Below are 25,672 nucleotides of genomic sequence, written 5' to 3'. Positions count from 1 at the left end.
TGAAATAAAATATGCTACTAAAAGAAACATTAATCCAGAAACTCAATAATTTTGCATATTTCAGTTCCTATATCTTCTCAAACATTAAGGAGGATGAATTACTACTATGTTTGAATACAGTTAGTTACAGGTTTAATACATCCCAACAATTGTTAAGCACTTTAAATTTATAAATGCTCCTATGTAAAAATATTTTCATTACTTTGTTCCAGATATTTAGAATACTAGTGAAAGTTTCATCTCTATAAATTTGTCAAAAAAATGGCTTCTGCTTTCCTTGTTTTTATCATTTATACAGTGTTAAATCCATTATTGTAAAATAATTATAGTTCTACTAAAAATATGCTATTATTCTCTCTAAAATAATAGGTGACCCCCAAAATAAAAAAAGGAATAAAGAAGCAAAATAAGTTTGAAAAGTTAAATTTATGACAGTAAAACAGGTAGTGTAGAGCAAAGTTTGTCTGTTTTTTGTTTGTTTGTTTGTTTGTTTGTTTGTTTGAGACGGAGTTTCGCTCTTGTCACCCAGGCTGGAGTGCAATGGCGCGATCTCAGCTCTCCGCAACATCCGCCTCCTGGGTTCAGGCAATTCTTCTGCCTCAGCCTCCCGAGTAGCTGGGATTACAGGCACGCGCCGCTGTGCCCAGCTTATTTTTTGCATTTTTAGTAGAGACGGGGTTTCACCATGTTGACCAGGATGGTCTCGATCTGTTGACCTCGTGATCCACCCACCTCGGCCTCCCAAAGTGCTGGGATTACAGGAGTGAGCCACCGCGCCTGGCCTGGTTTTTTTTTTTTTTTTTTTTTTTTTTTTTTAATATTTTCCAGCCCTTTATCATGGTAGTGAGAACACTGATTTTGTGTGTGTGTCTTCCTTTTGCCAGGGACACTTACATTCCTGAATAATTACTCCTCTAAGATCAGAAAGATAAAAGTATATGAACATTAAATGTCACAAACATTAAACAAAAGCTTAGGGCTGGCTGATATTATTTCATTGTGGTATTCCTTTAAACATTTTTTTTTTTTCAATGAAATCCTTTTAAAGAAGTCTTGATTCACCAATATCTCTCATTCAGGTCAGGTTCCTAGAGACAGGAGATAAGGGTGGCAGCGAGTAATTGAACTCACAGCTCCTTTTTTACCAAACACATCTAGACTTTGTGATAGCCTAATGAAATCAAAACTCTGGAATATAGTCAGCATCAAACTAAGAGGGCAACTGGGCTTACTCTGATGGCTTATGGAATAACCTGAACTTCTAAAGTTTAACATTTATCGACCACCTACATTGTTACCTACTGAGCAAGGATTTGGAGTTTTAAAGATGACTCAAAATATAGCTAGCCTTAAGTTTTTTCCTGACTAGTGGGGAATGCAAACACATAACAAATCATTTCAGTAGGATTTTTGAAGTTTTAAGTATTAAAATTACCTTGTTTTTTCCAAAGTCTTTCCCATTTTAGAAAATGGTAATTCCATCCTTCCATTTACTCTGGTCATCTTGGACTCCACTCTTTCATATCCCTGCATTCAAACTGTGGGTAAATTCTGTTGACTCCACCACAAAATGCATACAGAATCTGGTCACTTCTCATTAACTTCAGCTCTACTCTTCAGCCCAATCCACCATCATCTATCTGGATTATTAAATAAAATCCAGTCTGTTTCCCTGCTTCCACACTTGTGCCCTTTAACACTATTTTTAACATGGCAGCTGTATTGCTCCTATTAAAATAAAAATCTGACCATGTCACTTATGAAATTGTTATGAATTGCCAACTGCTTTACATCTAACTTGAGTAGAAATGAAAGTCCTGAGAGTGATTGTCAAGTCCCATCAAGACCTTTTCTCCCTCTGAAACTTTCTCCCTTCTTCACCAGCCTCTTCACTAGGCACATGGCTTTTTTACCTTTCTTTGAACTCAACATGCTCACTGCTCACCTTCCCCTTATTTTCTTGTCTCTATCAGTACTTTATTCAAAAGTCATTTTCTCAGTGAGGCTTTTTTTTTGTTTATCCTATTTAGAAATGCAATCCCCACAACCCCCCTTCTCCTGCTTATTCTACTCCCTCATTTTTCTCTCTTTTAGTGCTTCCTGCCATGACACAATATCTAATTTGTTTATATTTTGTTGTTTGGTTTCCCTGACTTGAAGGTAACCTTCATGAGAGCAGTGTGTTTTTTGTTTGTTTTATAACTTTTTATTTTGTTTCATTTGATTCACTGCCATTTCCCTACCACTCAGTACAGTGACAGACACATAGTAATTGCTCAATAAGTAATTGCTGAATTAATGACTTTTCTTTCAAAAAAGGCTCTCTGAACCTTTAAGGCAAACTGGCATTCTCTCTCAGTAATTATATATACAGTAATTTTTATGTCTATAAAAGTTACTATATATATAAAATTTGTTTTTATATCTGGCTGCATGACTGGACTCCAAATATAACTACAGGGACAGGGCCAGCTCTTTGCAAAGCTACTTACATAGACCTCTTCTAAATGTAGGTTGCATGCCCGTAAAGTCAGTCCTGTATATCTTTTCATCTTCATATCTCAATAAGTAGCAACATCACTGGCAAATAGTATTATATGTTCTCCATAAATGCCTGTTGACTGAATGCATATATCCTTATCTAGGATAATTCAAAAATATTCTACTTATATAGTATCATCTCAAAATAGCCCTGTTTTCTGAAGCATAATTAAAATGGGGAGCTTGAAGCAAGTTAAATGCATCTGTGTAAGCTATATGACCATTTGAAGGGAAAGTCAGAATTAGGTGTTATTCTAGGTTCTCATTCACTGTTTCACTTCTGATCCAGATTAATTTTTAGGCCTTTACAAATTTTCTATCTCAGACTTTAGAAAACAAGATTAATAAGAGAAACATGACTCTGATATATTCCATTTTATTTTGCCAATAAGTATTTATTATATTCAGGTATAAAGCAACTTCCTTCAAAACAATATTCCCTGGAATCATAAAGGTGATTGATTTAGTCAGTGGTGCATACAAGTTTTGAATTAACTGTATTAACTATGAATAGGCAATCTACTATATTGAGACCTTTTTGATGAAAATCAAATAATATGTAATATTTATTTGATTAACATTAGTTTGGTTTTCAATTCCTATTAGAGGGTTTTTTGCTATCAGTGTGTTATTGTGACATACTGTAGAGAAAACAGAAATTTGAAGATGAGTTTTAAATCCTAAAAGAATACTTCCCCAAAATAGAAGGTATATCTACTTGACATATCTAAATCTAAAAAAGATTGCATCAAAGAAAATGGTTATTGTATTTTCTTTTGTGCTGACATAAAAAAGTCCAGAAGTCTCTGAAACCTTCACTGTTTTAAATAGATGGATGAAAAGATGTATTATTGAATTTGTAAATGAGAGTGAGCTTTCTATAGGAGTTGGAGCAATGCAGGATCTTCAGTTAATCTATCTTTTCTTTACATCCTCAAGGTCAAGACAGCCTTTTGCTATTAAGGGACAACAACAATAGTACCTCACATCTGTGTAGCACTTACTTTTCAAAGAATTTATTTTTTCACGGTAACATTGTTAGGAAAATAGGACAGATAGGTTACTTTTATATTCTTCAGAGAATTGTATCAACATGTATTGAATAAAATTTAAGGAAAAAGAGAAGAAAAATGAGCTAGTAAAGAGTGTGGGATTCCAGTGTTTAGAATGGATTATTTTTGCTACAGTTAAAACTTAACTTCTATTTTAATATTGTGTTATTGCCATAAAAGTATAACCAAGCCTTTAAGTTTATTATCCACTTGCAAACATTATCAGGAAAGACAGATAAATGATTTAGCACAGATGTTAATGTCATGAAGATTTAATACAGATGTTAGTGTCATAAAAGATCTTTCTTTTAAATATATTATAAAATCAGTATTGTTTTCTCAAGATCTGCACATAAAAGGTACATGATATGATTGATTACTGAACTAGTATTTTCTGAACATCATATAGGTATTTTCTCTACAAAAGAAACTCAAAACATATGGTGATATTTTGAGTTTTGTATATATGATGACACACTTTAAATTCAAAAAATTGGTGAAGTTCTGAACTGTAGAATTTAATATTTTGAAAAACAAATTAATATAATTTCATGAATATTTTATTATAATATTCAGTAATTCAATATAACATATAATCAATAATTTGAATAGATCTGTTGTTTAATGCAATTCAAAACTTTTGGAATAAAATAATATAGTGTGATTATTTTAAGAATTAACTAGTTTCTTCTGAACAAATTGAAATCCAAAGGTCACATTTCTGCATGAATTATATTCTTGATGTGTTGGAAAAAACAAACTGTTAACAAGATCTGTAAAACCTGGAAGAAAAGGGAACAATAAGAGACCAACATTCAATCAATGAGTAATTTGTAAAGTTAACACTATACAGTCACCTAAATGCATATTGTAAAAGGAAAAGGAATCAAAATGGGTGAAAAAATTTCAGAGTGAGGTACATATACTTGTGAATAAGAAACCTGCAAAATGAATCTTCAAGAATAACCCACCTGTTACCTAGTTCATGTATAGAGGAGAATAGGGAAAAATCCTTAGGTTTTAATTACATGAGCTATCACTGAACTAGATGCCTTGACAAACTGCTGATGGTTTTCTTGTTGTTATTCGGCATCTTCCTAACTATGTCCTTAAATGTACAAAATTCCTTCTTTTTGTTACAGATAATGAAAAGTGGTATGTAAAGGGGAGAATATAAAATGGAGCATGGATGTTATGCTCTCCAGTTTTGTCTTAAAATATTCCAGCATGAACACAATAGAGAATAAACATTTAAAAACAATGATACTAATGTATATGAAGAATGTCTTGGTTTATTACCATTCTGAGACTAAAATTGTTACCAGCTGAATAGATGGAAACTTAGGTCAGGGGCTTCATGGATCAATGCAAAGTCAAATGCAGAATCTTTATCCTATCTGTCAAAAAATACATTATGTATTTATTTTAGTGGTATAGTAACCACTATAACACTCTATTCACTCTCACAGTTTCTTTGAATCCATAGTCTGCACTTAATAGTCTTCACTGAGACTGGAGAATAGTGTCTTGAATCCTAATTCTGCAGTTGCCACCTTTAGGTCATGGAATGTGTCTATTTTGCATCTCATTGTATATCAACATCTAGCAGAGTACCTGACACACAATAAATGACCTCCTCCCTCCAAATACATTGAATGAGTCAATATATGAGTGAATAGTGGATCTTACTCATGTCAAACATCTGACTAGATTTCAGAAGTCTGCCAACTTGCAGACTGCCCAAAATGGTGCTCTTACTGCCAATATATGAATATGAATATATATATATATGTATATATATACACATATGAAGATATCTATACATCTATATATCTATCTATCTATCTATATAGAAAGAAAGATAAAAAGGTAGAGAGATCGGTATTAGAGATCTCAAAGTAATAAAATTACTACCTTCAGGATGACCACTTATTAACAGGCTCCCCACACCTGGCTGATTAAGGAATCACCTATACAACTCTAGGATGTAAAGCGCCTCAAAGTCCTGGCTCCTATTATATGAACTTATCTGATTAGGTCTCCACCTGATCGCTCTGCAGTCTATTCTGTATAGCTTATACTTAATATTTTTCATTTTTAACATATGAACAAAAACTTACCTCTGAAGTTAAAAGTCCAAAGTTAATTCCAATTAAAGTTAACACATTGACATTATACCATGTACTGATTTTATTTTCACAACCCTGAGGAAAAGAAGTTATTCAGATTGACTTGGAGATGGAAATGATCTTATACATAATTCTTTACAAAAAATAAAAGGTAAACAGAGATTAGTAATTTACCAAAATCTAAATAGTAAGTCAACAAATATCTAACTGGAGACTGGACTTTTAGTCCGGAAAGCTTTGTATGGTAGCAGGACACCTCAGTTGCTAATTTTAAAGTTGCTAAGATGTTATCATGTAATTAAAATCAGAAATTTATTAAGTTTTGAAAAGGGATTTTGCTCTTCTGCAGACTATCGTAATTCATCAGGATACAGTAGTCTCCCTGCTTACCCACCAGCAATATCCCCAATGGAGGCCTGAAACCACAGACAGTATCAAACTCTCTAAATATATTATGTATTTTTCTAGAGATACATAATATAATAAAGTTTAATTTATAAATTATGCACAGCAAGAGATTAAAAACAATAACTAATAATAAAATAGAACAATTATAACAATATGCCAGCATCACTATTCTTACACTTTGGGGTCACCATTAAGTAAACTAAGGGTTATTTGAACACAGGCACTGTGATACCTCAAAGTCGGTCTGATAATGAAGATGACTACTAAGTGACTAAGGTTGGGTAGCATCCACAGCATGAATACACTGGACAAAGGGCTGACTCATGTCCCAGTGGAGACAGGGAAGAAAGGCACAAGATTCCATCATACTACTCAGAATGATGTGCAATTTAAAACTGATTTATTATTTATTATTGGAATTTTAAACCTAATATGTTTAATGGTTGAACTCCCAGAACGTGAAACTGCAGATAGGGGTGACTACTGTATATACCATCACCTAAAATGGTTATTTCCCAAATAGTAGATTGCTTTTAAAAAATGTATTTACCATTTATTTATGAATTAATTTTGCAATTGAAACAATACATCTTAAAATTAGGATAAGCTTAGTATGTAAACTATACAGAGTATTAGCAGTTCTTGGGATGGAAATATCTAGTTATCTATATCCCATACTTGTAAATCGCCGTTGCTCCAGAAAACCCTTTACTCTTGCTTCTGCCACACTTACCTGAACACCACAATCGCCATTGCTGGGACCCGTTCCCTTCAGTTTTTGCCTATCCTTTTACTTCTGGTGTTATAGCTCCCTAATCAATCGTATGCACCAAGGCTTTGACAAAAGTGCCTCCTCTTTCTGCAGGGCTTCTCAAGGAAGACTGGGGAGAAAGACTGATGATATCCCAAGTTTCAAGAATACATAAATCATATTCTCCCAGGAAGTTTATTTACTTTTTGTATTTTACCTTGGAAATAACACTACAATTTACCTGATTATGTGTTCAGTTTAGGGAAGTGGATTAAGAATGTAGCCACCACAAACAACACTATTTTTATATAAAAATTTGCTCAGAATTCTAAATTGACTTACACAACAAACAAACAAAATACTATAAACACGTGGAGAAGACTAGACTTATCTTTACCTCGAGATAAGTTGCATTCAGTGGCTCATCACAAAACCATTTTCTTAGAGTAGACTTTGTGCAAGAACATGGCACCTGTCCTGGATTTTCTTTATTCTTATTCTTTATCCAGTCTGTGTAATTATGTTGGCCACAACACTGTAACTAGAAAAACGCTTATATAAATTTTAACATAAAATATTCAAAATATAGTTAGTTATATGAGATTAATATTAAAGTGGTTTTTGTGATGAAGATAACTCATTAATTTTCCCCTCAAATATGCAATGGATTAAATAAATAAGCATATTTGTGTTTATTTGCTTAATTCGTTACTTTTTTTCTGCTATTATTGTTGTCAACCATAGCTAAAGACCTCTGCTCACATCAGTGGCTTACGGTTGGATAGAATTATTACAACTGAATTTTTAGGAGAGAAGATATACTTGATATGCTTACATACAAATGATACTTATCATCATAGTATAAAACTGACAATCACCTGAGCCATATCTTCTTCCTTAACTATAGCAGTTCTCTTTGTATTTATAGAATATGCAGTCATAAATATTTGGCATGCCTGACAAAAGATTCAGGGTAATATCTACTTTTCTAGGATTAATGTGGGATGTTAACTTTCAATTTTGTATTGTGTGAAAATTACCACAAAGAACCAAAAGAGGATAATAAAAATAGTTACAGAAATGATCCAACTTTTAAAAAATGTCTCATTTGCAGTGCTGATTCTGGAATCCTATCAAGCAGTGTTAGGAGGATATGAAATAATCAGTTTACATATTTGTCACAGGAAATAAGAAAAAGGTGAAGTAAGTAATCCTTTTCTAAACTTTTACGGGTAATGACAACATTAGTACTGCCTATGTTTACAAAATACAACAGCAATCTTAGCACAGTTCTAGGAAATGCTGATAACCGAAATAGTGCTTGAGATTTAGGTTAGTACTGAAAGTTAGTTTAAACAAACAAACCTACATTTATTATCTCAGTTATATTAATGGCTAGGAACTAGAAGCTGGAATTTCACTAATAGTAGTATGAGATACAGAATTGTTTTCATGTCATTTTCTGACCATAGGAAGGTTCAATCCTCTGCTGTAAGTTGTCATGCAGTCTGAAAATACAACGCATGTATGAATCACATACGTAAGAGAAAAAGACAATGAGTAAAAGTGTTTGTAATTACATTTCAGTTCTCTTAAGATGCATTTCCATTATTATATGTACTAAAAATAATAACTATTTTTTACATGAGGCATGTAATATACCCGTAAAGGATACAGAATCTAATGCCAGATTGTGTTTGTTTGAATCTTGGCTCTGACACTTATTAGCTGGGCAATCCTCATTAAATTACTAAATTTCTCAGTTTTTCATCTATAAAATGAGGATAACAGTTCCTATGTTTTATGGGTTGGGAGGATTGAATTAGCTAATATATGCAAAGCACTTACAAAAAAGTCTTGGACTATGTAAATGTTTGCTATTTTTTTAATTGGGCACTTAATATATTCGAGTGCTGATCTATTTCTGCAAACCATTTGGCCAACAATACCCTTCTCTTACCCTTCCACTACAGCTTTCCAGAAAAAAAAAAAAAAAAAAAAAAAACTGCACTGTGAAATAATAATCCTAATAAATTAGCTAAAAAGTATTAGTTGCATTTATGTCCTGGATCCAAGCCTTTCTATATATTCTATATATTACATCATTTGTTCCTGCCAACTGGAGGTAGGGGTTAATATGCCTATTTTATGAATGTGGAACTTGGAGTTTAAGAGGGTTACTTGTCCAGAGCCACAAAACTATTACACAGCAATCCTACTATGGAGGCTCAAATGATAACCACCATGCTGCCAGCAGAGACTACTGCTTAGACTTATCTCCCATCAGGTGCAGTGGGATAGACTATCCCACTTGGCAAAAGACCACCAGCACTTTTCCAGGTGAAACCAAGTTAAAATGCATATCAATTAACACAGAAAATAGGAGTTATAAAAGGAGGATATAACTCAAGATTTGTAAATGGGGACAATGCCCTTTTGACCAGTTTGTTTCAAAGAAATACAACAAACTCTCATTCCTCTGCCCCTATTCCCTGCCCCAACCTATTCTCTCTCTGTCCCGCAGTGGTCAACATTGACATTGAATTTTTTTAGTTAATTTCATCTTACTGTTTTCTGTAAAGCATTCAAAATAGTCCACTTGGTTATATCTTCAGGCTTATCTTTAGATCCATAGTCAGAAATGACACAATCAACTTTGTCATGCCATAGTTGCCAAACCTGTAGAAAATTGTATTAAAAGTGAAAATATTATAGAAATTTATCCATAAAAATTTCATCAAAATTGATAGTTCCTCAAGAGTACCATCATGAAGATAATATTCAGTATTATTTATCTGTTATCCATTTATTTCTTTTTAAAATAACTTTAACAATCTCAGTGAGTATCAAAGCATATGGTTTTTCAATTTGTAATTTATAGGCTCATTTTATGAGTAAGGAAGAAGTAATGTGCTCTTCTCTCATACTCAGAAAAAACACTTTAAAAGTCTTTTAAACAAATCAAAAACCAAAATAAGTGTCTTTTCAATGGCACCAAGCTTTTTCTGGCAAACTTCAACATTCCTTAATTCCATGGGAGGTCTATATTGTACATTTCATGGCTTATAATTTATTTTACAACTCTAGAAGTTGTAGAAAACTATAGTTATGCAAATTATACTTGGTCAGAGAAATGTAAATACATTTTTCTCAGTAAGGGTGTATTTAATTCCTTCTCTCTCCAAGCCTGTTTTGCATCTATTAAGTGATGGCCTATATAAATGTCCTCTTTGGATTCTCTTTTGAATTAGTTTTTATATCTTACTGGTTTTCTCATTAATTAAGATGTTAAATAAAATAATTGACTTCTATCTACTATATATTTCTAAAAAATGATTTTTTTAATTTTAAATATTATCCTCTCATAATACTATCAGGGCTCAGAATACAATACTCCAAAATATAGCACCTTGGTATGCTGAATATTTTAAGCTCAAGGAAACTGAGAAAACTGCAGAAGCAGGAAGGTCACTGTGTATTTGGGACCTTTCTTCTCCTGCCTTTCTCCCATGAAGCAGGTCATAAAAGAATTATCTGACCCATTTCCCCTGAAGGTGTATCGTAAGATCCTCATTCCAGAGGGGCCCTGTCCTATACCCAGAAGCCAAACAGGCCTTGCTAAATTTCCCCCAGGTTTATTACCATTAGATTATATGCATTTACCCTCCAATCACACTTTCACATGACTGTCCACAGAAATAGTTTTCCTTGGGTTTTTGAGTCTTTATGTTTTGGTTAAGTAAATTTGTTTTGCTTTTTCTTTGTTAGTTTGTCTTTTGTTATAGGGATCTCAGCCAAGAGCCTTGTGATGAATGAGATATAACTTTTTCTCTCCTGAAATTCTAATACAAAAATTATCAGATCTGAATGGGGAAAAACAAAACTCTGCAATCTCAAAATCCAGATAATGCAAAGGTAGAATGATTGTTGTAGTAACTTAGCATTTACAAATTTATATAATTCTTATAACAAATTACTAATTTGGTCCTCAATAATACCAAAAGCTAGAAAGAATAGATATTATTTCCATTTTATGAATGGAAATATAGACACTCAGATAATTTAATTATTTACTTTTGTTTACAAGAAGCTGAGACATTTAAATATGATCATTTGAATACTAGTCTAATGATTTTTACTGAATCATGTTGTCTTTGAAAATAAAAACTAACTGGTGAGAATATTACAATAATTATAAAAGGCATACAAGCTAAACTCTTACTCAGTTACTTTACATTTTGCATTTTAATACATTTAAGAAAATTAGAATAATGTCAAGGAGGATTTAGATCTATTTTATTCTGATTATTTTTATTTAGAATAAATAAAATATATACTGCTGTTGGCAAAATTATAAAAATATAGTGCTGTTGGCAGTGTGTGGGGGGTAAAACTTATGGCCTTGTATAGTTTCTAAAGCATTATTTGGGAGATCTAGAGTACATATGAATGGCAACTTCATACATAAGTACTTTCATATATAACCTAATGTATAAGTAAAATTCTCTTATGCTTACTCAATTTGGTAAGCATCTATTAAAGGCCTAGTGTATCTTCCACACTGAGTTAAGTACTATAAATGACATAAAAGATTTAGAGGCTCTTAAGAACTTAAGCCAGTTTGAATGCAGAAAACAAACTAATGTCAACAAAGCTATTAGCTCTGGGGTCAGCAAATGAGTATTTGAGTCCAGGCTCTGTCATTTGGCCATGAAATACTTTAACAAGCATTTCTCATCACAAAGCCGCAGTTTTCTCTTCTATGAAGTAGGACTTACAGTGCATTTCTAGGGGTTGCTGTGAGGATTAATAATACGATGCCTATAGTGTTTATTATAGTCTCTGGCACATGGTAGTTATTCATTAGTTCTTATTCTAATATATATAGAGATACAGGAGTCTGTGCATAACATTGAAGCAAATATGGGTAACTCAGATAAACTATATTTACATATTGATAACTCTTATGTCTCATATTTCTGTTCTATCATCAGGTTCAAAAGTTTGAGGTTGAGAGATTGGGATTTGGTGTTTTGCCACCAAAACAGCTTTCCAAAACTTACCTGCTGCAGCCATAATACTTTTAAAACTCCCATAAACACACACACACACACACACACACACACACACATACACACACACCATTAACTGTCCAGTAAAGGATGAAGTTGAAGGGCAATGGTGTCATACAGGAAAGATTTTTTTTTTTTTGAACTTTGGCCATTACAGAGGAATATAGATAGATATAAAGAAAATCTAGGAACCATATCAATTAATCAGAGCTCTTTCAAGATTAATTAAGGTGAGGGAAGAGAACTCTTAAGTTACTTTACAACTGAAACTTGATGAATTTTCAGTTAACGACAACTCTGTAAGGTAGACAGGTATTAATTATATTTTACAGATGAAGACATTGGCTCAGAGCTGTAAAGCAGCTTGTTGATCTCTAACCACATTCATGTCTGCATGACTTCGAGTATGTGCTGTTTTTACTATAGGACATTAATCTCCCATGATACAAGACAGACCTTCAATGAACTAATACTGAAATGTCTTAAAGAATTTAAAATAACTGTAGGTTGTAATAGGTAAGTTTTATTGCCCAAAAGTTTCTTCAGGATTATTATATGCTTTTTTTGAACTGAATTTGATAAACCTAAGTCTTGCTCTAATTAATTTAATCACTCATCACCCTACCTGTGGAAAATATAGGAATTATTCAGTATGTCTTATTTAAATGAATTGCTCAGTTTCAAATTAGTTAGAGTCTAAATTTGTTTCTTTGCAAAAACATAATACGGTGATTGGGTCAGTAGTGGTAGTCAGAATTGGTAGGAGGAGAAGGAGAGGAGGATATAAAAATTTGGACTCCTAAATATCAATACCATTTCCTCTTCCCCAATACTGTTTGATATTTAAAACTACTTTTTAATCATATGCAAATGGAGTTAAAGGCAAGTTCCCCTATCTACCTCTTTCAATCTGATTCCTGGCCCCTTCCTATACTCTAGTGCTTTCATTGAATATTATTTTCCCCTAAATACATTTACTTTTGACTTTTAATATAAGCTCAATGGTCTCAATACTCTAAGGTATCCAATTTCCTTTAAAGTTCACATAACAGGATGCATTGATAAGGATTTGTTTTCCATACCTCCTCTTTCTTTGTGAAGATGAATGCCGAAAGTACAACCTGAACACCAAAGGCCCACATTATCAATACTGCATACTAAAACAAAAGAAAAATAGAGATGATTACTATGCTTCTAATATATTTTGTATGCCCAAATAACAGGAAAATGCACACCACTGGAAATATGCAACCATAAAGTATATATGGGTATTGTTGATGCTTCCTGCTTTCATAAATAGGAGTGCAATTAGTGAAATAGCAAGGAAAAGTAAAAAAGAAAAAAATGAACATGTGTATAAGAATAAAACTGAAAAAAGTGATAGTAGTTAATGAGCACATTGGTCCAATACAGTTGTCAATGACACCATCTTAATTCAGTTCTAAAACTATTATAGAGAGATTTTAATTATCTTCACCTCACACTATTTTGCTAAAACTAGAGAACTACTAAATTTGTGACCTACTATTAACATACGCAGAAAATAGAAAGTATAACAAAAGAAACTGCAATAATAAACTTAAATCTGTATGTACATTTGGGCTATTTCCTGAAAACTGAAAATACTTCTATCCAAACCAAATAAAATAATTTTTACATTTATTAAACTGTTTTTTAAAATATGGACACTTCAGTCTTCTTCATCATAGTTGCTGTCAACCTAAAAAAGGCACAAAATAAAATTACCTCTAAATATGTTGAGGCATTAAAGAATAAGAAATAAAGATTATAGTCCAGATTGCATGAAATGGCAAACTACCAGATCATTCTGTGAGGACAGGGTAGAGAGAAGCATTTAGTAGCAAAAAGGGAGAGATTTACATAAACTGCTTAGAAACAGAGTTTATTGGTTCCAAAGTTTCAAAGCCAGAGTTGTTGCCAGTTCACTGGTAGAGATGCCATGACTGGGCAAGGGCTCTTCCAAAACATCTGATCTGAATTACTGCAGTCCTAAGGAATATCTAGTTATAAACCTTATCAAAGCAGGAGATGACTGAAGACAGTTTCTAGCTGGAGGTTTTCAGAAAGTCCTTAAAAACAGTATTTATTTTAGGCATATAAGCATGAGCCTCCTCTCTTTTGGGCTTTTCTGGCCCTGATTTTTTTTTCTGTTGTTCTGACAAAAGTGATTTCCTGCTGGTATCTGCAACTTTTACACAACATATATTAATATATAAGATTTAGAATTCAGCTGGGCACGATGGCTCACGGCTGTAATTTCAGCACTTTGGGAGGCCAAGGTGGGTGGATCACTTTAGGTCAGGAGTTCAAGACCAGCCCAGCCCCCGTCTCTACTAAAAATACAAAAATTAGCTGGGAGTGGTGGCGCACACCTGTAATCCTTGCTACTCAAGAGGCTGAGGCAGGAGAATTGCTTGAATCTGGGAGGCAGAGGTTGCAGGAGCCGAGATCGTGCCACTGCACTCTAGACTGGGCAACAGAGCAAGACTCTGTCTCAAAAAAAAAAATTGAATTCATAATAATTTAAAAAGTAAGTGGTCTGAATATTTACCAGGCAAAATGTAAGTACTAATGATTTACTGTTAGTATTATTTATTTACTTTTTACTTAGCTCTCACAGAGATAAAAAATATTTACACACATTTTAAACATTAAATAATTTAAAATATCAGATCAAAATTTTCTTCTTGGCATAAGTTATGTTTCCTAGTTTCAAGGAAAAAAATTTCACAGACAAAAACATGGTCTTACATCTATTTAGATGTTTAGATTTTTAAATTCTAAATGCACTATCTCACTTAATCTTATATTAATAAATAAGGGATTTGTAGAAGCAGGAAAAATTGCATGAAACTTTTTTTTTTTTTTTTGATAGGAAGTCTTGCCTGTGGCCCAGGCTGAAGTGCAGTGGCACAATCTCGGCTCACAACCTTCACCTCCCAGATTCAAATGATTCTCCTGCCTCAGCCTTTTTAGTAGCTGGGATTACAGGTGCCCTCCACCATGCCAGGCCAATTTTTGTATTTTTAGTAGAGATGAAGTTTTACCATGCTGGCCAGACTGGTCTCCAAGGACTGACTTCAGGTGATCCGCCCATCTTGGCTTCCCACAGTGCTAAAAATGATAGGAGTGAGCCATTGCACCCGGCATATGAAACAATTTTTAAAATTACTGGTTATCTTAGATTAGAGTAGGTGTATGTAAAATCACCTTTAAGACATGGAATAACTTTTAGATCGATAATATTTGCCCATAAATTGACTGTGTGAATGGATTAATTTGGTTCAGGGAAAAATATATTAATCAGAAAAGTATTGGTTAATTCAGAGGAGAATAGTAAAAGTGTCACGCTGGTCAAATTAGCAGTACCCTTCCAGGGAATGTCCAGAAGGGACAGATGGTGGCATCTGGGTTCCAGGCCCAAATCTGTCAGATCCTATGTTCATGTATATATCCTTATGATGATGTCTATCAGGCTTTCTCATTCGGATGCCATTAATACTTGAATCATATGAGGCAAAAACTTACAAAATGTTTGTTTTTCTCCCTCTACTTTTCCCCTTTCTTTCCTACCTTTACCCCCTACATTGTATAAGCAGTAGGCTCTGCATTTCCTTTGCCTACATGGAAATTTGTGACAAGAAGAAAAAAACCAAGATTTTCTTGCAAGCCATTTCTGTCCTGGTCACTATAATCAAATTCTGAAGCTGAGTGAGAAAATTAAGCTACGGATCCTAGAAAGAGAGAAAGATAAGGTTTGAGAAGAGAGGGTTGTCCTTGGAGGAGATTAAGAAGAGACAGTAAAATCTCTTCTTGGACTAAAAAGATTTGGAGACGGATCCTGGAAGTGTGTGGGTTTCCAGAGCAACAGAGCATAGTCCTTGGAATCCTGGCACTTCCCTGGTAAGGTGGTAAATCCCCAGAGGGAAATCAGGGTCCATATCTAAAATGCCTGTGCCAGGGAGATATTCAAACAAGAGTAGCAATTACTATTAATAGGCAGCAACTGATTCTTATGCCAGGTGTACCTCCTAATTGCTGTGCCATTAGGGAGGTCTGACTGTCTCAGGGAAGGAAGACTGAAGGAATGGAAGGGAGGTAATGGTTATTTACCAATATTTCACAAAAGGGTTTCACTGGTATGCCTGTACTGGTAAATACTGGATGAATAGCAGGCTACCTTTGCCACCCACAGCCATTTAAAGAGCAGAGTGAGTAGACCTGAAGAGACCATGTGACCTGGAAAAGTTAGTGTGTTTGTTGTAAATGGCATAGACTGATAACTAGTGTCCAGGGTGACTGACCACCCAGACTTTCAGTGTTCCACAAAAGCTCAGTATCTCTGCATTCTTCCTGGTAAGGGACAAAATGACAGCAGCTGAACTTCCTATCTGCTTGGCTGCAAATTAAAATCAATTTGATTTAGAGAAAAACATAAAGGCTATATTTCATCTGAGTGTGTGAATTGTGATCCATACCTGCCACATGTATGGTAATTGGCTCATGTCCAGGTCAGTACTCTGGAATATAATTTGTCTTTTCACATCAAAAGCCTCGAGAGAAATAGTGTGCAAGCCAGATGCCAGAGGCTACCTCTTTCTGAACAGTAGAGTTCTCATTTAAAAATAAAAATTTGTGATCTCAATTATAAGTTACATTTCATGGCAATGATAGACACTAGGAACTAATAAAGAGAGGAGGGAAAGAGGGGGGCAAGGGTTGAAAAAGTAACTACTGGGTACTATGTTCACTACCTGGGTGACAGGATCAATTGAAACCCAAACCTCAGCATTGTGTAATACACCCATGTAACAAACCGGCACATGTACCCCTAATATAAACTAAAGGTTGAAAGTATAAAAAAATTAATACATACATAGGTTACCTTTCCTCATATCATGCCCACAGAGAGAAAAATACGCTGACTATAGAACATGTCTCTTTTACCCCAACTTGCTACATTGCTCACTGACTTGAATAAACTTTATTCTAATTCTAGCCTTCAGATTCTTAAGTTTGGTGAATTGTAGTTTACCCTAGGAGATGGATTCCTATTAGGTCTGTGTTAAAAATTAAATGTTCAAATGTGCTGAGGTACAGATTCAATTCGTAGAAAACTCACTAAGAGAATCATACCTGGAAAAGTGACTTTGTTGTAGGGAGGAGGATGTACTTCATTTGTATTACTCTAAGGGCATAACTCTACTTCAGTGCCACAGTAACATAAATCATTACTCATTTGTGTGACTTAGATACTTAAACATCTAAGATAAAAATTCAGACTATTGGTGTGAAATACGTACCACAATTAGGAGCCATCTGATTTTGCTGTGAATTCCTATATAACCCAAAAGACAAAAAAGAACAGTAGAAGATCCCATTCCAATCAAAATTCGAGAAATAGATACTATAAGGTGATTATTTTCATCTGTGAAAAGCACAAAGTTACTTATTATGAAGAGGTATTTTTTTAAATTTTCTATTTAATAATAATTTCAGCAACCAAAAATTTTTCTAAGCAGCTGTTGCCAAACCACTAGGATTCTTTCTCTCTCTCTCTCTCAATTTTTGAACTCATGTACCACCTCTCACTTTTAGAATCAACTTTCTTCCTTTTCTCACATGAAGAGAATTTCTTAAATTTCAGATCTCTTTACCCTTATCTTCCTTGTTTTCTATGACAGAAGAAAATTGTTTCTAAGATCTCCTCTATGTCTAATGTATATTCAAACATTCATGGATTTATTCATTCATCAAAAAACTTTAGAAACTAGTATATGTGATTTAGATGTATACACCCTGAATTTATTGCTAATATGATCCCTTTCAAACTGTATTTTATTTTCCCCCATCTAGAATGTGAGCCCTCAGTGCTAGAGATTATACATATTTATCCAGTCAACAGGCTGACTGTTGAATGCTTGGTGCTGTGGAATAGACAGCAGGACAGTAAATGCTCAACAAATAATTCTTTTTAAAAAAAGAAGCATGGATAAATGAATTAAATATGTGGGGGGAGGGTGTTATGGGAGAACAGTGTAGGTGGTGGTGTGCTAGAGAGAGCTTATACTGGCTCATAAAAGCCAATTGTGATATTTCCAGGAAATCTGCAAACCAACTGAATTCAGTTTGACATCTTGAAATTGGCCATTGGGGAACTGTCTAAACCATGGAAATGGGCAGATGTCATAAATCAAGACTCCATTCCAGAACTGGTTGTTAAATGTTGGCCAGCATACTATGGGAAAAGAGGCACCTAAACCAGTTGGGGGAGAAGGTTAGAAGGTTTGGGCAAGGTTGCTGGAAAAGGTAACATCTGAGCATAGGCTTTATTGACCATTGGAAATATCTAGGTTGAAATGGTGCAGCATTTCGGAGACATACAGCAGCATAGTGTGCGTAAGAAACTAAGCTTTGTTGGCACATACAGTTTGAGTCAGATGAGACTAAAAAGGTTTGCAGGGGTGAAATTATAGGCACTTTGTTTTTCAGTCTTCCTCACTGAAATAAAGCTCCACGAGAATAGGAACTTTATTTTGTTTGTTCACTACCATATCCTCAGCTCTTAAGACAATGGCTGACACACAGAAGATGCTAAGTAATGTTTGCTATATGAGTAAATAATGGCAATGGGGAATCAGATAAAAGCTTTTAATAGGAAAGTTACATGGTTAAAATTGCATTTAAAATTTTATTTTTAAAAGGACAACTAATAATTGTACATATTCATGGGTGTTGTTCTGATACATACAATATATATAGTTGATCAGATCAGAGTAATTAGCATATCCAGTCATCTCAAGCATGCATCATTTCTTTGTGTTGGGAATATTCCATATTCTTCTGGCTATTTGTGACTATGCAATACATTATTGTTAACTACAGTCATCCTACAGTAATATAGAACACTAGAACTTTTTTCTCCGATCTAGCTGTAATTTTGTATCCTTTAACAAATCTCTGCAACTGATGAAGACTTTCAGAGGGAATGTTGGACAACACTTGATAAATTCTAAAGAAATACTGCCACCTGCTGAATAAATTGTGTATACAACTGTTTAAAACGGAATGTCTATTTCACTGAGAAAAACAAAAATACATACCAAAAGCTGTTAAAAAATTATTTCTATCTAATAAAAGCCATGCACCAAATCCCATGAATAAAAGTCCAAGAACCTAAAAAAAAGAAAGTCAATGCTTATTTTTTTATAATTGCCTATACAATAGATTACATTTTCTTTAATATATAATTATGAAGATTCTTACCAAGAAAGCTCCATTAATGAGATTAAGAAAGTACTTAATAATTATTGTTTTGTTATTTTTTAACATTCTTTTTCTTCAAGGATACTGATGATTCTGAAAAGACAACCACAACTTTTTTAATAAACATTCCACACAACTATTTCTCCCTATTCATGTTCTTTATTTGCACATTTTTCTTCTCGAATCAGTTATCAGCATAGCATACTCCCATCGCTAAATGAAAGGAAATATTGAGGGTATCTTGAAACTGTACCTTTGTCTGCATTTTTTTTGACTAGAGAATATCTGCACTTTAAATAATAAAAATATATCTGCAATGCTTTGACTAGGCAATCAAGACTAAGAAGACATTTGTATAAAAGTCAATAAGCAGCTTTACTGAAAATCCTGAAGTTTTCAGAAAGTATATTTTGTTTTCAGTCTTATTGTATTTTTTAAATTTTTATTTTAATCCTAACAATTAGATGGCCAGGAAATTTTCCAGTTTAATACCTCTTGTTATCCTGGCTGGAAAGTTTTCCTCACTTCTGCCTGCCCTTTCCCTTTCTCAGAATAGTATTAGCTCCTCATTGAGGTGTTGTTTGGAGACCTTTCTCTAAACCCAATTTGTTGCCTCTCAAATTTGTCATTGATCTGTCTTCTTTCCCATAGAGTCAAGGGTATTTAAGCAGCAAGATAGGTCTTATATACCATTGTAACCTCTAAGTTTGGTACACACTAGGTATTTTATATATGTTTGTTGAATGTATGAATGGATATATATATTAAATTACTTAATTCATCTATAATTTAGTTTGGTATGCAGCATAAAAAACTCAATTAAAGTAGCTTTCATTAAAACTTATTTTCCAGATAGCCAATTTTCCTAAAACGTTCATGGAAAAATAAATACTTACTCCATTGGGTTTTGGTGCTGTTTAGTAGAGATGAAAGTTTCAGATTTAATTGTATGTTCCCAGATTTTCTCTTTTCTATTTTCATTGTTTTAATTCTAGCTAGCACTATACTTTTAAACGTACTGAAGTATACCATGTTTTAATATATACGGCAGATGATTGACATGATAGAAGCAGATTTAACAAGATTATTTTAAAGCTATTTGTATGTCCCTAATTAGGCAGAAAGCAATTTGTTTGTTGAATTGAAGGATGCTTTGAAAAGTAGAAAAATAAGAGATGTCGCCTGTAATCCCAGCACTTTGGGAGGCTGAGGCGGGTGGATCACAAGGTCAAGAGATCGAGACCGTCCTGGTCAACAGGGTGAAACCCCGTCTCTACTAAAAATACAAAAAATTAGCTGGGCATGGTGGCGTGTGCCTGTAATCCCAGCTACTCAGGAGGCTGAGGCAGGAGAATTGCCTGAACTTAGGAGGTGGAGGTTGTGGTGAGCCGAGATCGTGCCATTGCACTCCAGCCTGGGTTACAAGAGTGAAACTCTGTCTCAAAAAAAAAAAAAAAAAAAAAAAAAAAAAAAAAAATGAGATGTCTACATTAGTCTATGTACTACCTTCCCTACTTTATCATAAATCATATTCCTCCTAAAATCTCCCAGTGTTCTTCTCAGTTTGAGGAGTCACTACAGGTTACATATTCTACCTATGTTTTGAATTCTTTTGCTGTCATTTGCTTTTTCTACTTTCCATCCTATTGTCTTATTCCTTCATTTCTCTAATGTTTGGCATGTTTTGATGGGACACTCAGTTAGAAAGACTGCCTGATTTTTATTTCAGTTTATTTCAAAGATGCATTAAATCTACATTTTCAGTTCAAATTCTATTTACTGCAGCATGTGGAAAGCTCCCCGACAGCCTGAACAAAAAGATAGGCACAAGGTCTTGGCCTCTGTCTATGAACAAGAAAGAGAATGGAGATTAATGAACCAGAAAGCTCTGAAGTAACTCTGATGTGAAATGTTGAAGGCATGGACTTGAGTGTTGATGTGGTAATAATTAGCATGTTAGGTAGGGTCAAGCTGAAATGCTTTATCAAAGGACCCAAATATAGAGGGAAACTTTTATTTATCCCTTAGTTCAAAGTCGGTGATCGATTCTCTTCTAGGAAATCATGTAGAAACTTGGGGCTAATGCTGGACTGTTCAATATGTGCTTCCAAATTGGCTCCAGGTGGCATCTTTTATAGCTAGCAGAAAGAAAAGGGGATGAGTAAACTCAGGGATGCATCTTTTAAGCAAGTCAGGTTGAAGTTGTACACTTCTCTTCTGTTGATATTCCACTAGCACAGACTTGGTCCCACAGCAATACTCATCTTCAGTTGAAGGCAACCATATACCCCAAATAAAGAAAAGAAGACAGTTAGAGTGGTGACAGCCAAACAAAATGCCCAGTCAGAAAAGGGCAATTACTAAAGATAATTAGGAAAAAAGAGAGCTTGGATAAAGTTTTAATATGCTTTACTGTAGAAAACAAAGACAATTAGAAAGATTGCTATAGAATGGGAAAATAAAAGAATAATGGCAATCACTGGAAATTTAAAAATTGGGGAAATTGTTTCAAAGAAAAAATCATAAATTTAATATGTCACAATTGAATTTGAAGTGGTAAAGTATATATATATGGGTTATATCTCATAAGCACTGTCAACGAAGTTCAGATAAATGGGTAGCATAGGCTATATAGTCTTGAAAGCCATGGAGAACCAATGTAATGGGTGTGAATGAAAGAGAACATGGATTGTCTATAGATGTAAATGGGCAGAGGTTTGATGGTAGAGAATGAAATGATACAATTAATAATTTGAAATTGTTAAAGCAGATTTTTAGAAACTGAGAAGACAATCAACGCATGATCTCATGGAAACCAATAGAGAAAGACAGTTATAGATCATGGTGTCATATCATGGTGTTACATGATATAGAAGTCAAAAGGAGTGAGAACTTAGTAAGATCAAAGGTAGGCAACATGGTAAGGAGGATGTTTATGGTAATTTCGAAACAGTAGTTCAAGGTTACAAAGTTAAAACGCAACAAACTGTGCATCCAAGCAACAAGACAAAGAAGCCCATGACTATGTTTACAAAGAATGGTAAGAAGAGATGGTCACGTGTTGGCTGTTTCAGCCATAAGCTCCACATACTGGAAACAATGTCAATGAGAAGAATAATGTGTCAACACAAAGATTCATAATACGTTAAGTGCAGTTCTTATGTAAATATTTGTAATGTGAAAGATCTATATTTTCTTTTGCTATAAACAGAGAATTTGTTTCCAACTTAATTAGATAAGGTTCGGATGTGTCCTTTCTTTTGTTCGGTTCCTGACTAGCTAATTGATGGTTCAACAGCAGAGATGCCATAGGAATGGACAACTTAGAATCATTAATCTATTCATAGGTATAATTTTTCCTTAATTTAATAAACTCTAATTGCTTGTTGTTACTGTTTTTTATATTCTAAGTTCCAAGAGATGGGAGCACACAAATGAATAACTCAGAGAACGTCAAGGAGTCAAATATTAAAACCTGTGGCTGACTCTGAATTATGTTTTGAGGTGAGGACAGGAAATAAAGGAAATAGGTAAGTTTCATAGTGAAGATGATTTTGAGAGGACTCTTGAAGGAGGATTAAGAAGGTTCTAGTTAGAGAAAAATGGGAGAGAGGTAGGAAATATTCAAGACAGAGAGAACACTATGTTCACAAGCTTTACAATGAGATGTAAGGAGGCACGGATCAGCGTGGCAAGAGAGGAAAGATAAATGAAAGAAGTAGACTTGGTAAAGATTGTGACAAATCTTGTGTGCTTTACTGAAGGTTTTTTTTTTTTTTTTCTGAAGGTAATAGGGAGCCATAATTCTGGAATAAATGTGGAAGCCAAATTAGAAAATACACTTAAGACTGGGAAATAATTTATAAAGCTAATGCACTAGTTTATAAGAGAAAAATGTGGTCTAAACTGCAAAATGGCTACGGGGATGGAAACAGTATCAGAATATGAGAGATGTAGTAGGAAATAGAATTGCCAGCATTGGGAAAACCAAAGAATCAAAGTTGGAACTTAAGTCTTTAGAAACTATATAATTAAACTCTGGGCATTATTTCATATACTACAATGTGTCATTTAAATTGATTCCTTATTAGAGAAAGACTCAGGAAGGCAAAATTACTTGCCAAAGGTCACTAAGTTAATAAATGGCAGAATTGAGATTTGAATCCAGGATATAAACTACACTCTCAATAACCTTCCCAAGCCCCAGTGTCATCATCTGTAAATGCAGCTTATAATAGTACACGCCTCAAAGGGATGTTGTGAAAATTGGATGAGATTATGTTTGTAAAGCACTTAGCCCAATGCCTGGCATGATGTAAGTTATGAATCTTGTTATACCATATCTCAGTATAGAAATACTAAGATTATACAAGAGTCATGCATGTGAGGATGGGGAATGGGATGGAAACTGTGGGAAGGTGATAAATTCTCAATTTTCTGTGAAGTGGTTGGTCACGACAGCTGCTGGAAGGGAGAAGAATGAGTTAGAGAATCTGAAGGCTTGAGACACAAAAGTGGTACAAGAGAAGGAGAGGTCTAAAAATACAATATGTGGCACTATGAGATACATATTAAAGTACTTTTACTCAATAATCACCGTGCCTCAAGAAAGTTAAACAAAGAAATACGTGCTATGCAGCTATTTTGAAGATGACAATAATATTCTGGGATATTTAAATTATATCATTGTCATATAAAGAATAAAGCAGTTGTTGAAAAATGGTATTAAACTAAAATGATTTAACTACTCAACATTTTCAAAGAAATATTATTCTTGTCAGATAACAAAGAACAATTGTCTCTCATTCTTTCATTCTCTCAATAAATATTTATTATATGCTCTCTAAAGGAAATATGCATTGTTTAGTCAATAGGCTATAAATCAACCACACCTACAAATTGTTTTCAAAATTTAAATAAAATGAAGTTAACATGTTCAAAAGAAACAAACGTCTATTCAGGTTAAAGGGTCATAGGCAAACTAGCATACTCAATCTGAAGTTATCAATCTGAAGTTGCCATTTCTAGGAAGACTGCAATTAAAATGGACTTCTAAATGCTACATGGTTGATAAAAAAAAATGAAGAAAAGCAACAAATGCATTATTTCCAAAATTATTTGATTACAAAAACCAGCTAATCAAAATTAATTTTGAAATTGATTATTAAAGAATTTATAATTTTTAGAAGTCTGAATAGTAATCACAAAACTAATCTTAAGATTCTTACATGTGAACTTCAACACAATATGAAAATCTACTTTAGATGAAGAGGTTGAGGTTCCAACACAGTAGATCATACCTATAATCCCAGGGTTTTGGGAGGCCAAAGAAGGAGGATCACTTGAATCCAGGAGTTGGAGGTTACAGTGAGCTTTAATTGTACCACTGCACTCCAGCCTTGGTAATAGAGAGAAACACTATCTCTAAGAAAACAATAAAAAATAAATAATTTTAATAGTCTATAAATCAGCAAGAAAACCAAACTTAAAGAACAAATGCCATTTGAGCATGGACTATGATAATGAAAATACTCTGAATTTAATTAGACCTGAAACCAAGAATAGTTTATTATTTTCTTAAATTATCTTTCTGAAAAAGGACGCTAATATGTGTGCTTTTAATATGAAAAGTCTATTAACTTCTCACTTTATATTATTAGTTCTTATGTTGATGCAATTCAAGTGTATTGTTACCAGGAAATGTAGTCTGTTTTTTTTTCCAGAGGCTCAATGAAATATTTGCTTTTAGCTTATTTTATAGTAGATATCTTTTACAATTATGACTACTTCCTTTTAGAATTTAATGCCTTGTTTGCAAACTTTAAAAGAAAATTAAAGTAAAAACTGTTATTAATTAAAATGTCATTTTGTAAACTATATGTTTGCTCCACAAAAAAAATAAATTATGTTAATATTAAATAGCATGGCATAAACTTAGAAATTAAGGCTTTATATTGAAATACTATCTGTCAATATTTTTACAGTAAAATAGTTCCAGAAAATAATTTTTCAAATTTCACACCCATACCCCTTTAGTTGGAGGTTTTTGATGGGCATTGATTAATGATTGATTTTTTATTTTTTTCTTTCTTAAAAAGCTGTTGTCATAGAAGGCAAACAACTTATTGCCTTCTCCTCTATACTTCTAGGTCGCACAAATCACCATTCAGGATTAAGGTTTTGTATAATGTACAACTTATACATGGGCAAATCACTAGATGGAAAAATAAATATAGGTAGCTAAGAAACAATTTAAACAATTTAGAGATGAGGTTACATCTTCTTGGGTAATTATAACAAAATTTCATTTCATTAATTATTTTCCAAAAGTATTTAAATATTAAAATCTACCTGTAAAAACACTTAAGTTCTTCATCCAGCCCCTGAAATGCTGCGTTCAATTTAGAAGCGAGATAGTTTGTCCTTCTGGAG

At 33.6% G+C, this 25,672-nt stretch overlaps 1 protein-coding gene across 1 annotated transcript; it reads right to left on the bottom strand.

Moving 5' to 3' along the window:
* Window positions 1-4,036: 4,036 nt before the first annotated feature.
* On the bottom strand, window positions 4,037-25,660 carry TSPAN19 (tetraspanin 19). Its single transcript, XM_012442026.2, has 9 exons — window positions 25,592-25,660; window positions 19,241-19,333; window positions 19,078-19,150; window positions 17,278-17,402; window positions 13,036-13,110; window positions 9,450-9,560; window positions 7,279-7,422; window positions 5,714-5,797; window positions 4,037-4,375 (listed from the first exon to the last, which is right to left on the bottom strand). The coding sequence occupies exons 2-9, from the start codon at window positions 19,304-19,306 to the stop codon at window positions 4,307-4,309; spliced, it is 747 nt and encodes a 248-aa protein (XP_012297449.1). The 5' UTR covers window positions 19,307-19,333; window positions 25,592-25,660; the 3' UTR covers window positions 4,037-4,306.
* Window positions 25,661-25,672: the final 12 nt, after the last annotated feature.

Source organism: Aotus nancymaae, unplaced genomic scaffold (genome assembly GCF_030222135.1).
Source record: "Aotus nancymaae isolate 86718 unplaced genomic scaffold, 86718_ANA_hifiasm-v0.15.2.pri h1tg000016l, whole genome shotgun sequence".
Classification (NCBI taxonomy): Eukaryota; Metazoa; Chordata; class Mammalia; order Primates; family Aotidae; genus Aotus; species Aotus nancymaae.
The sequence above is the reverse complement of the archived record's forward strand: the minus strand, read 5'-3'. Positions and strand labels throughout refer to the sequence as shown.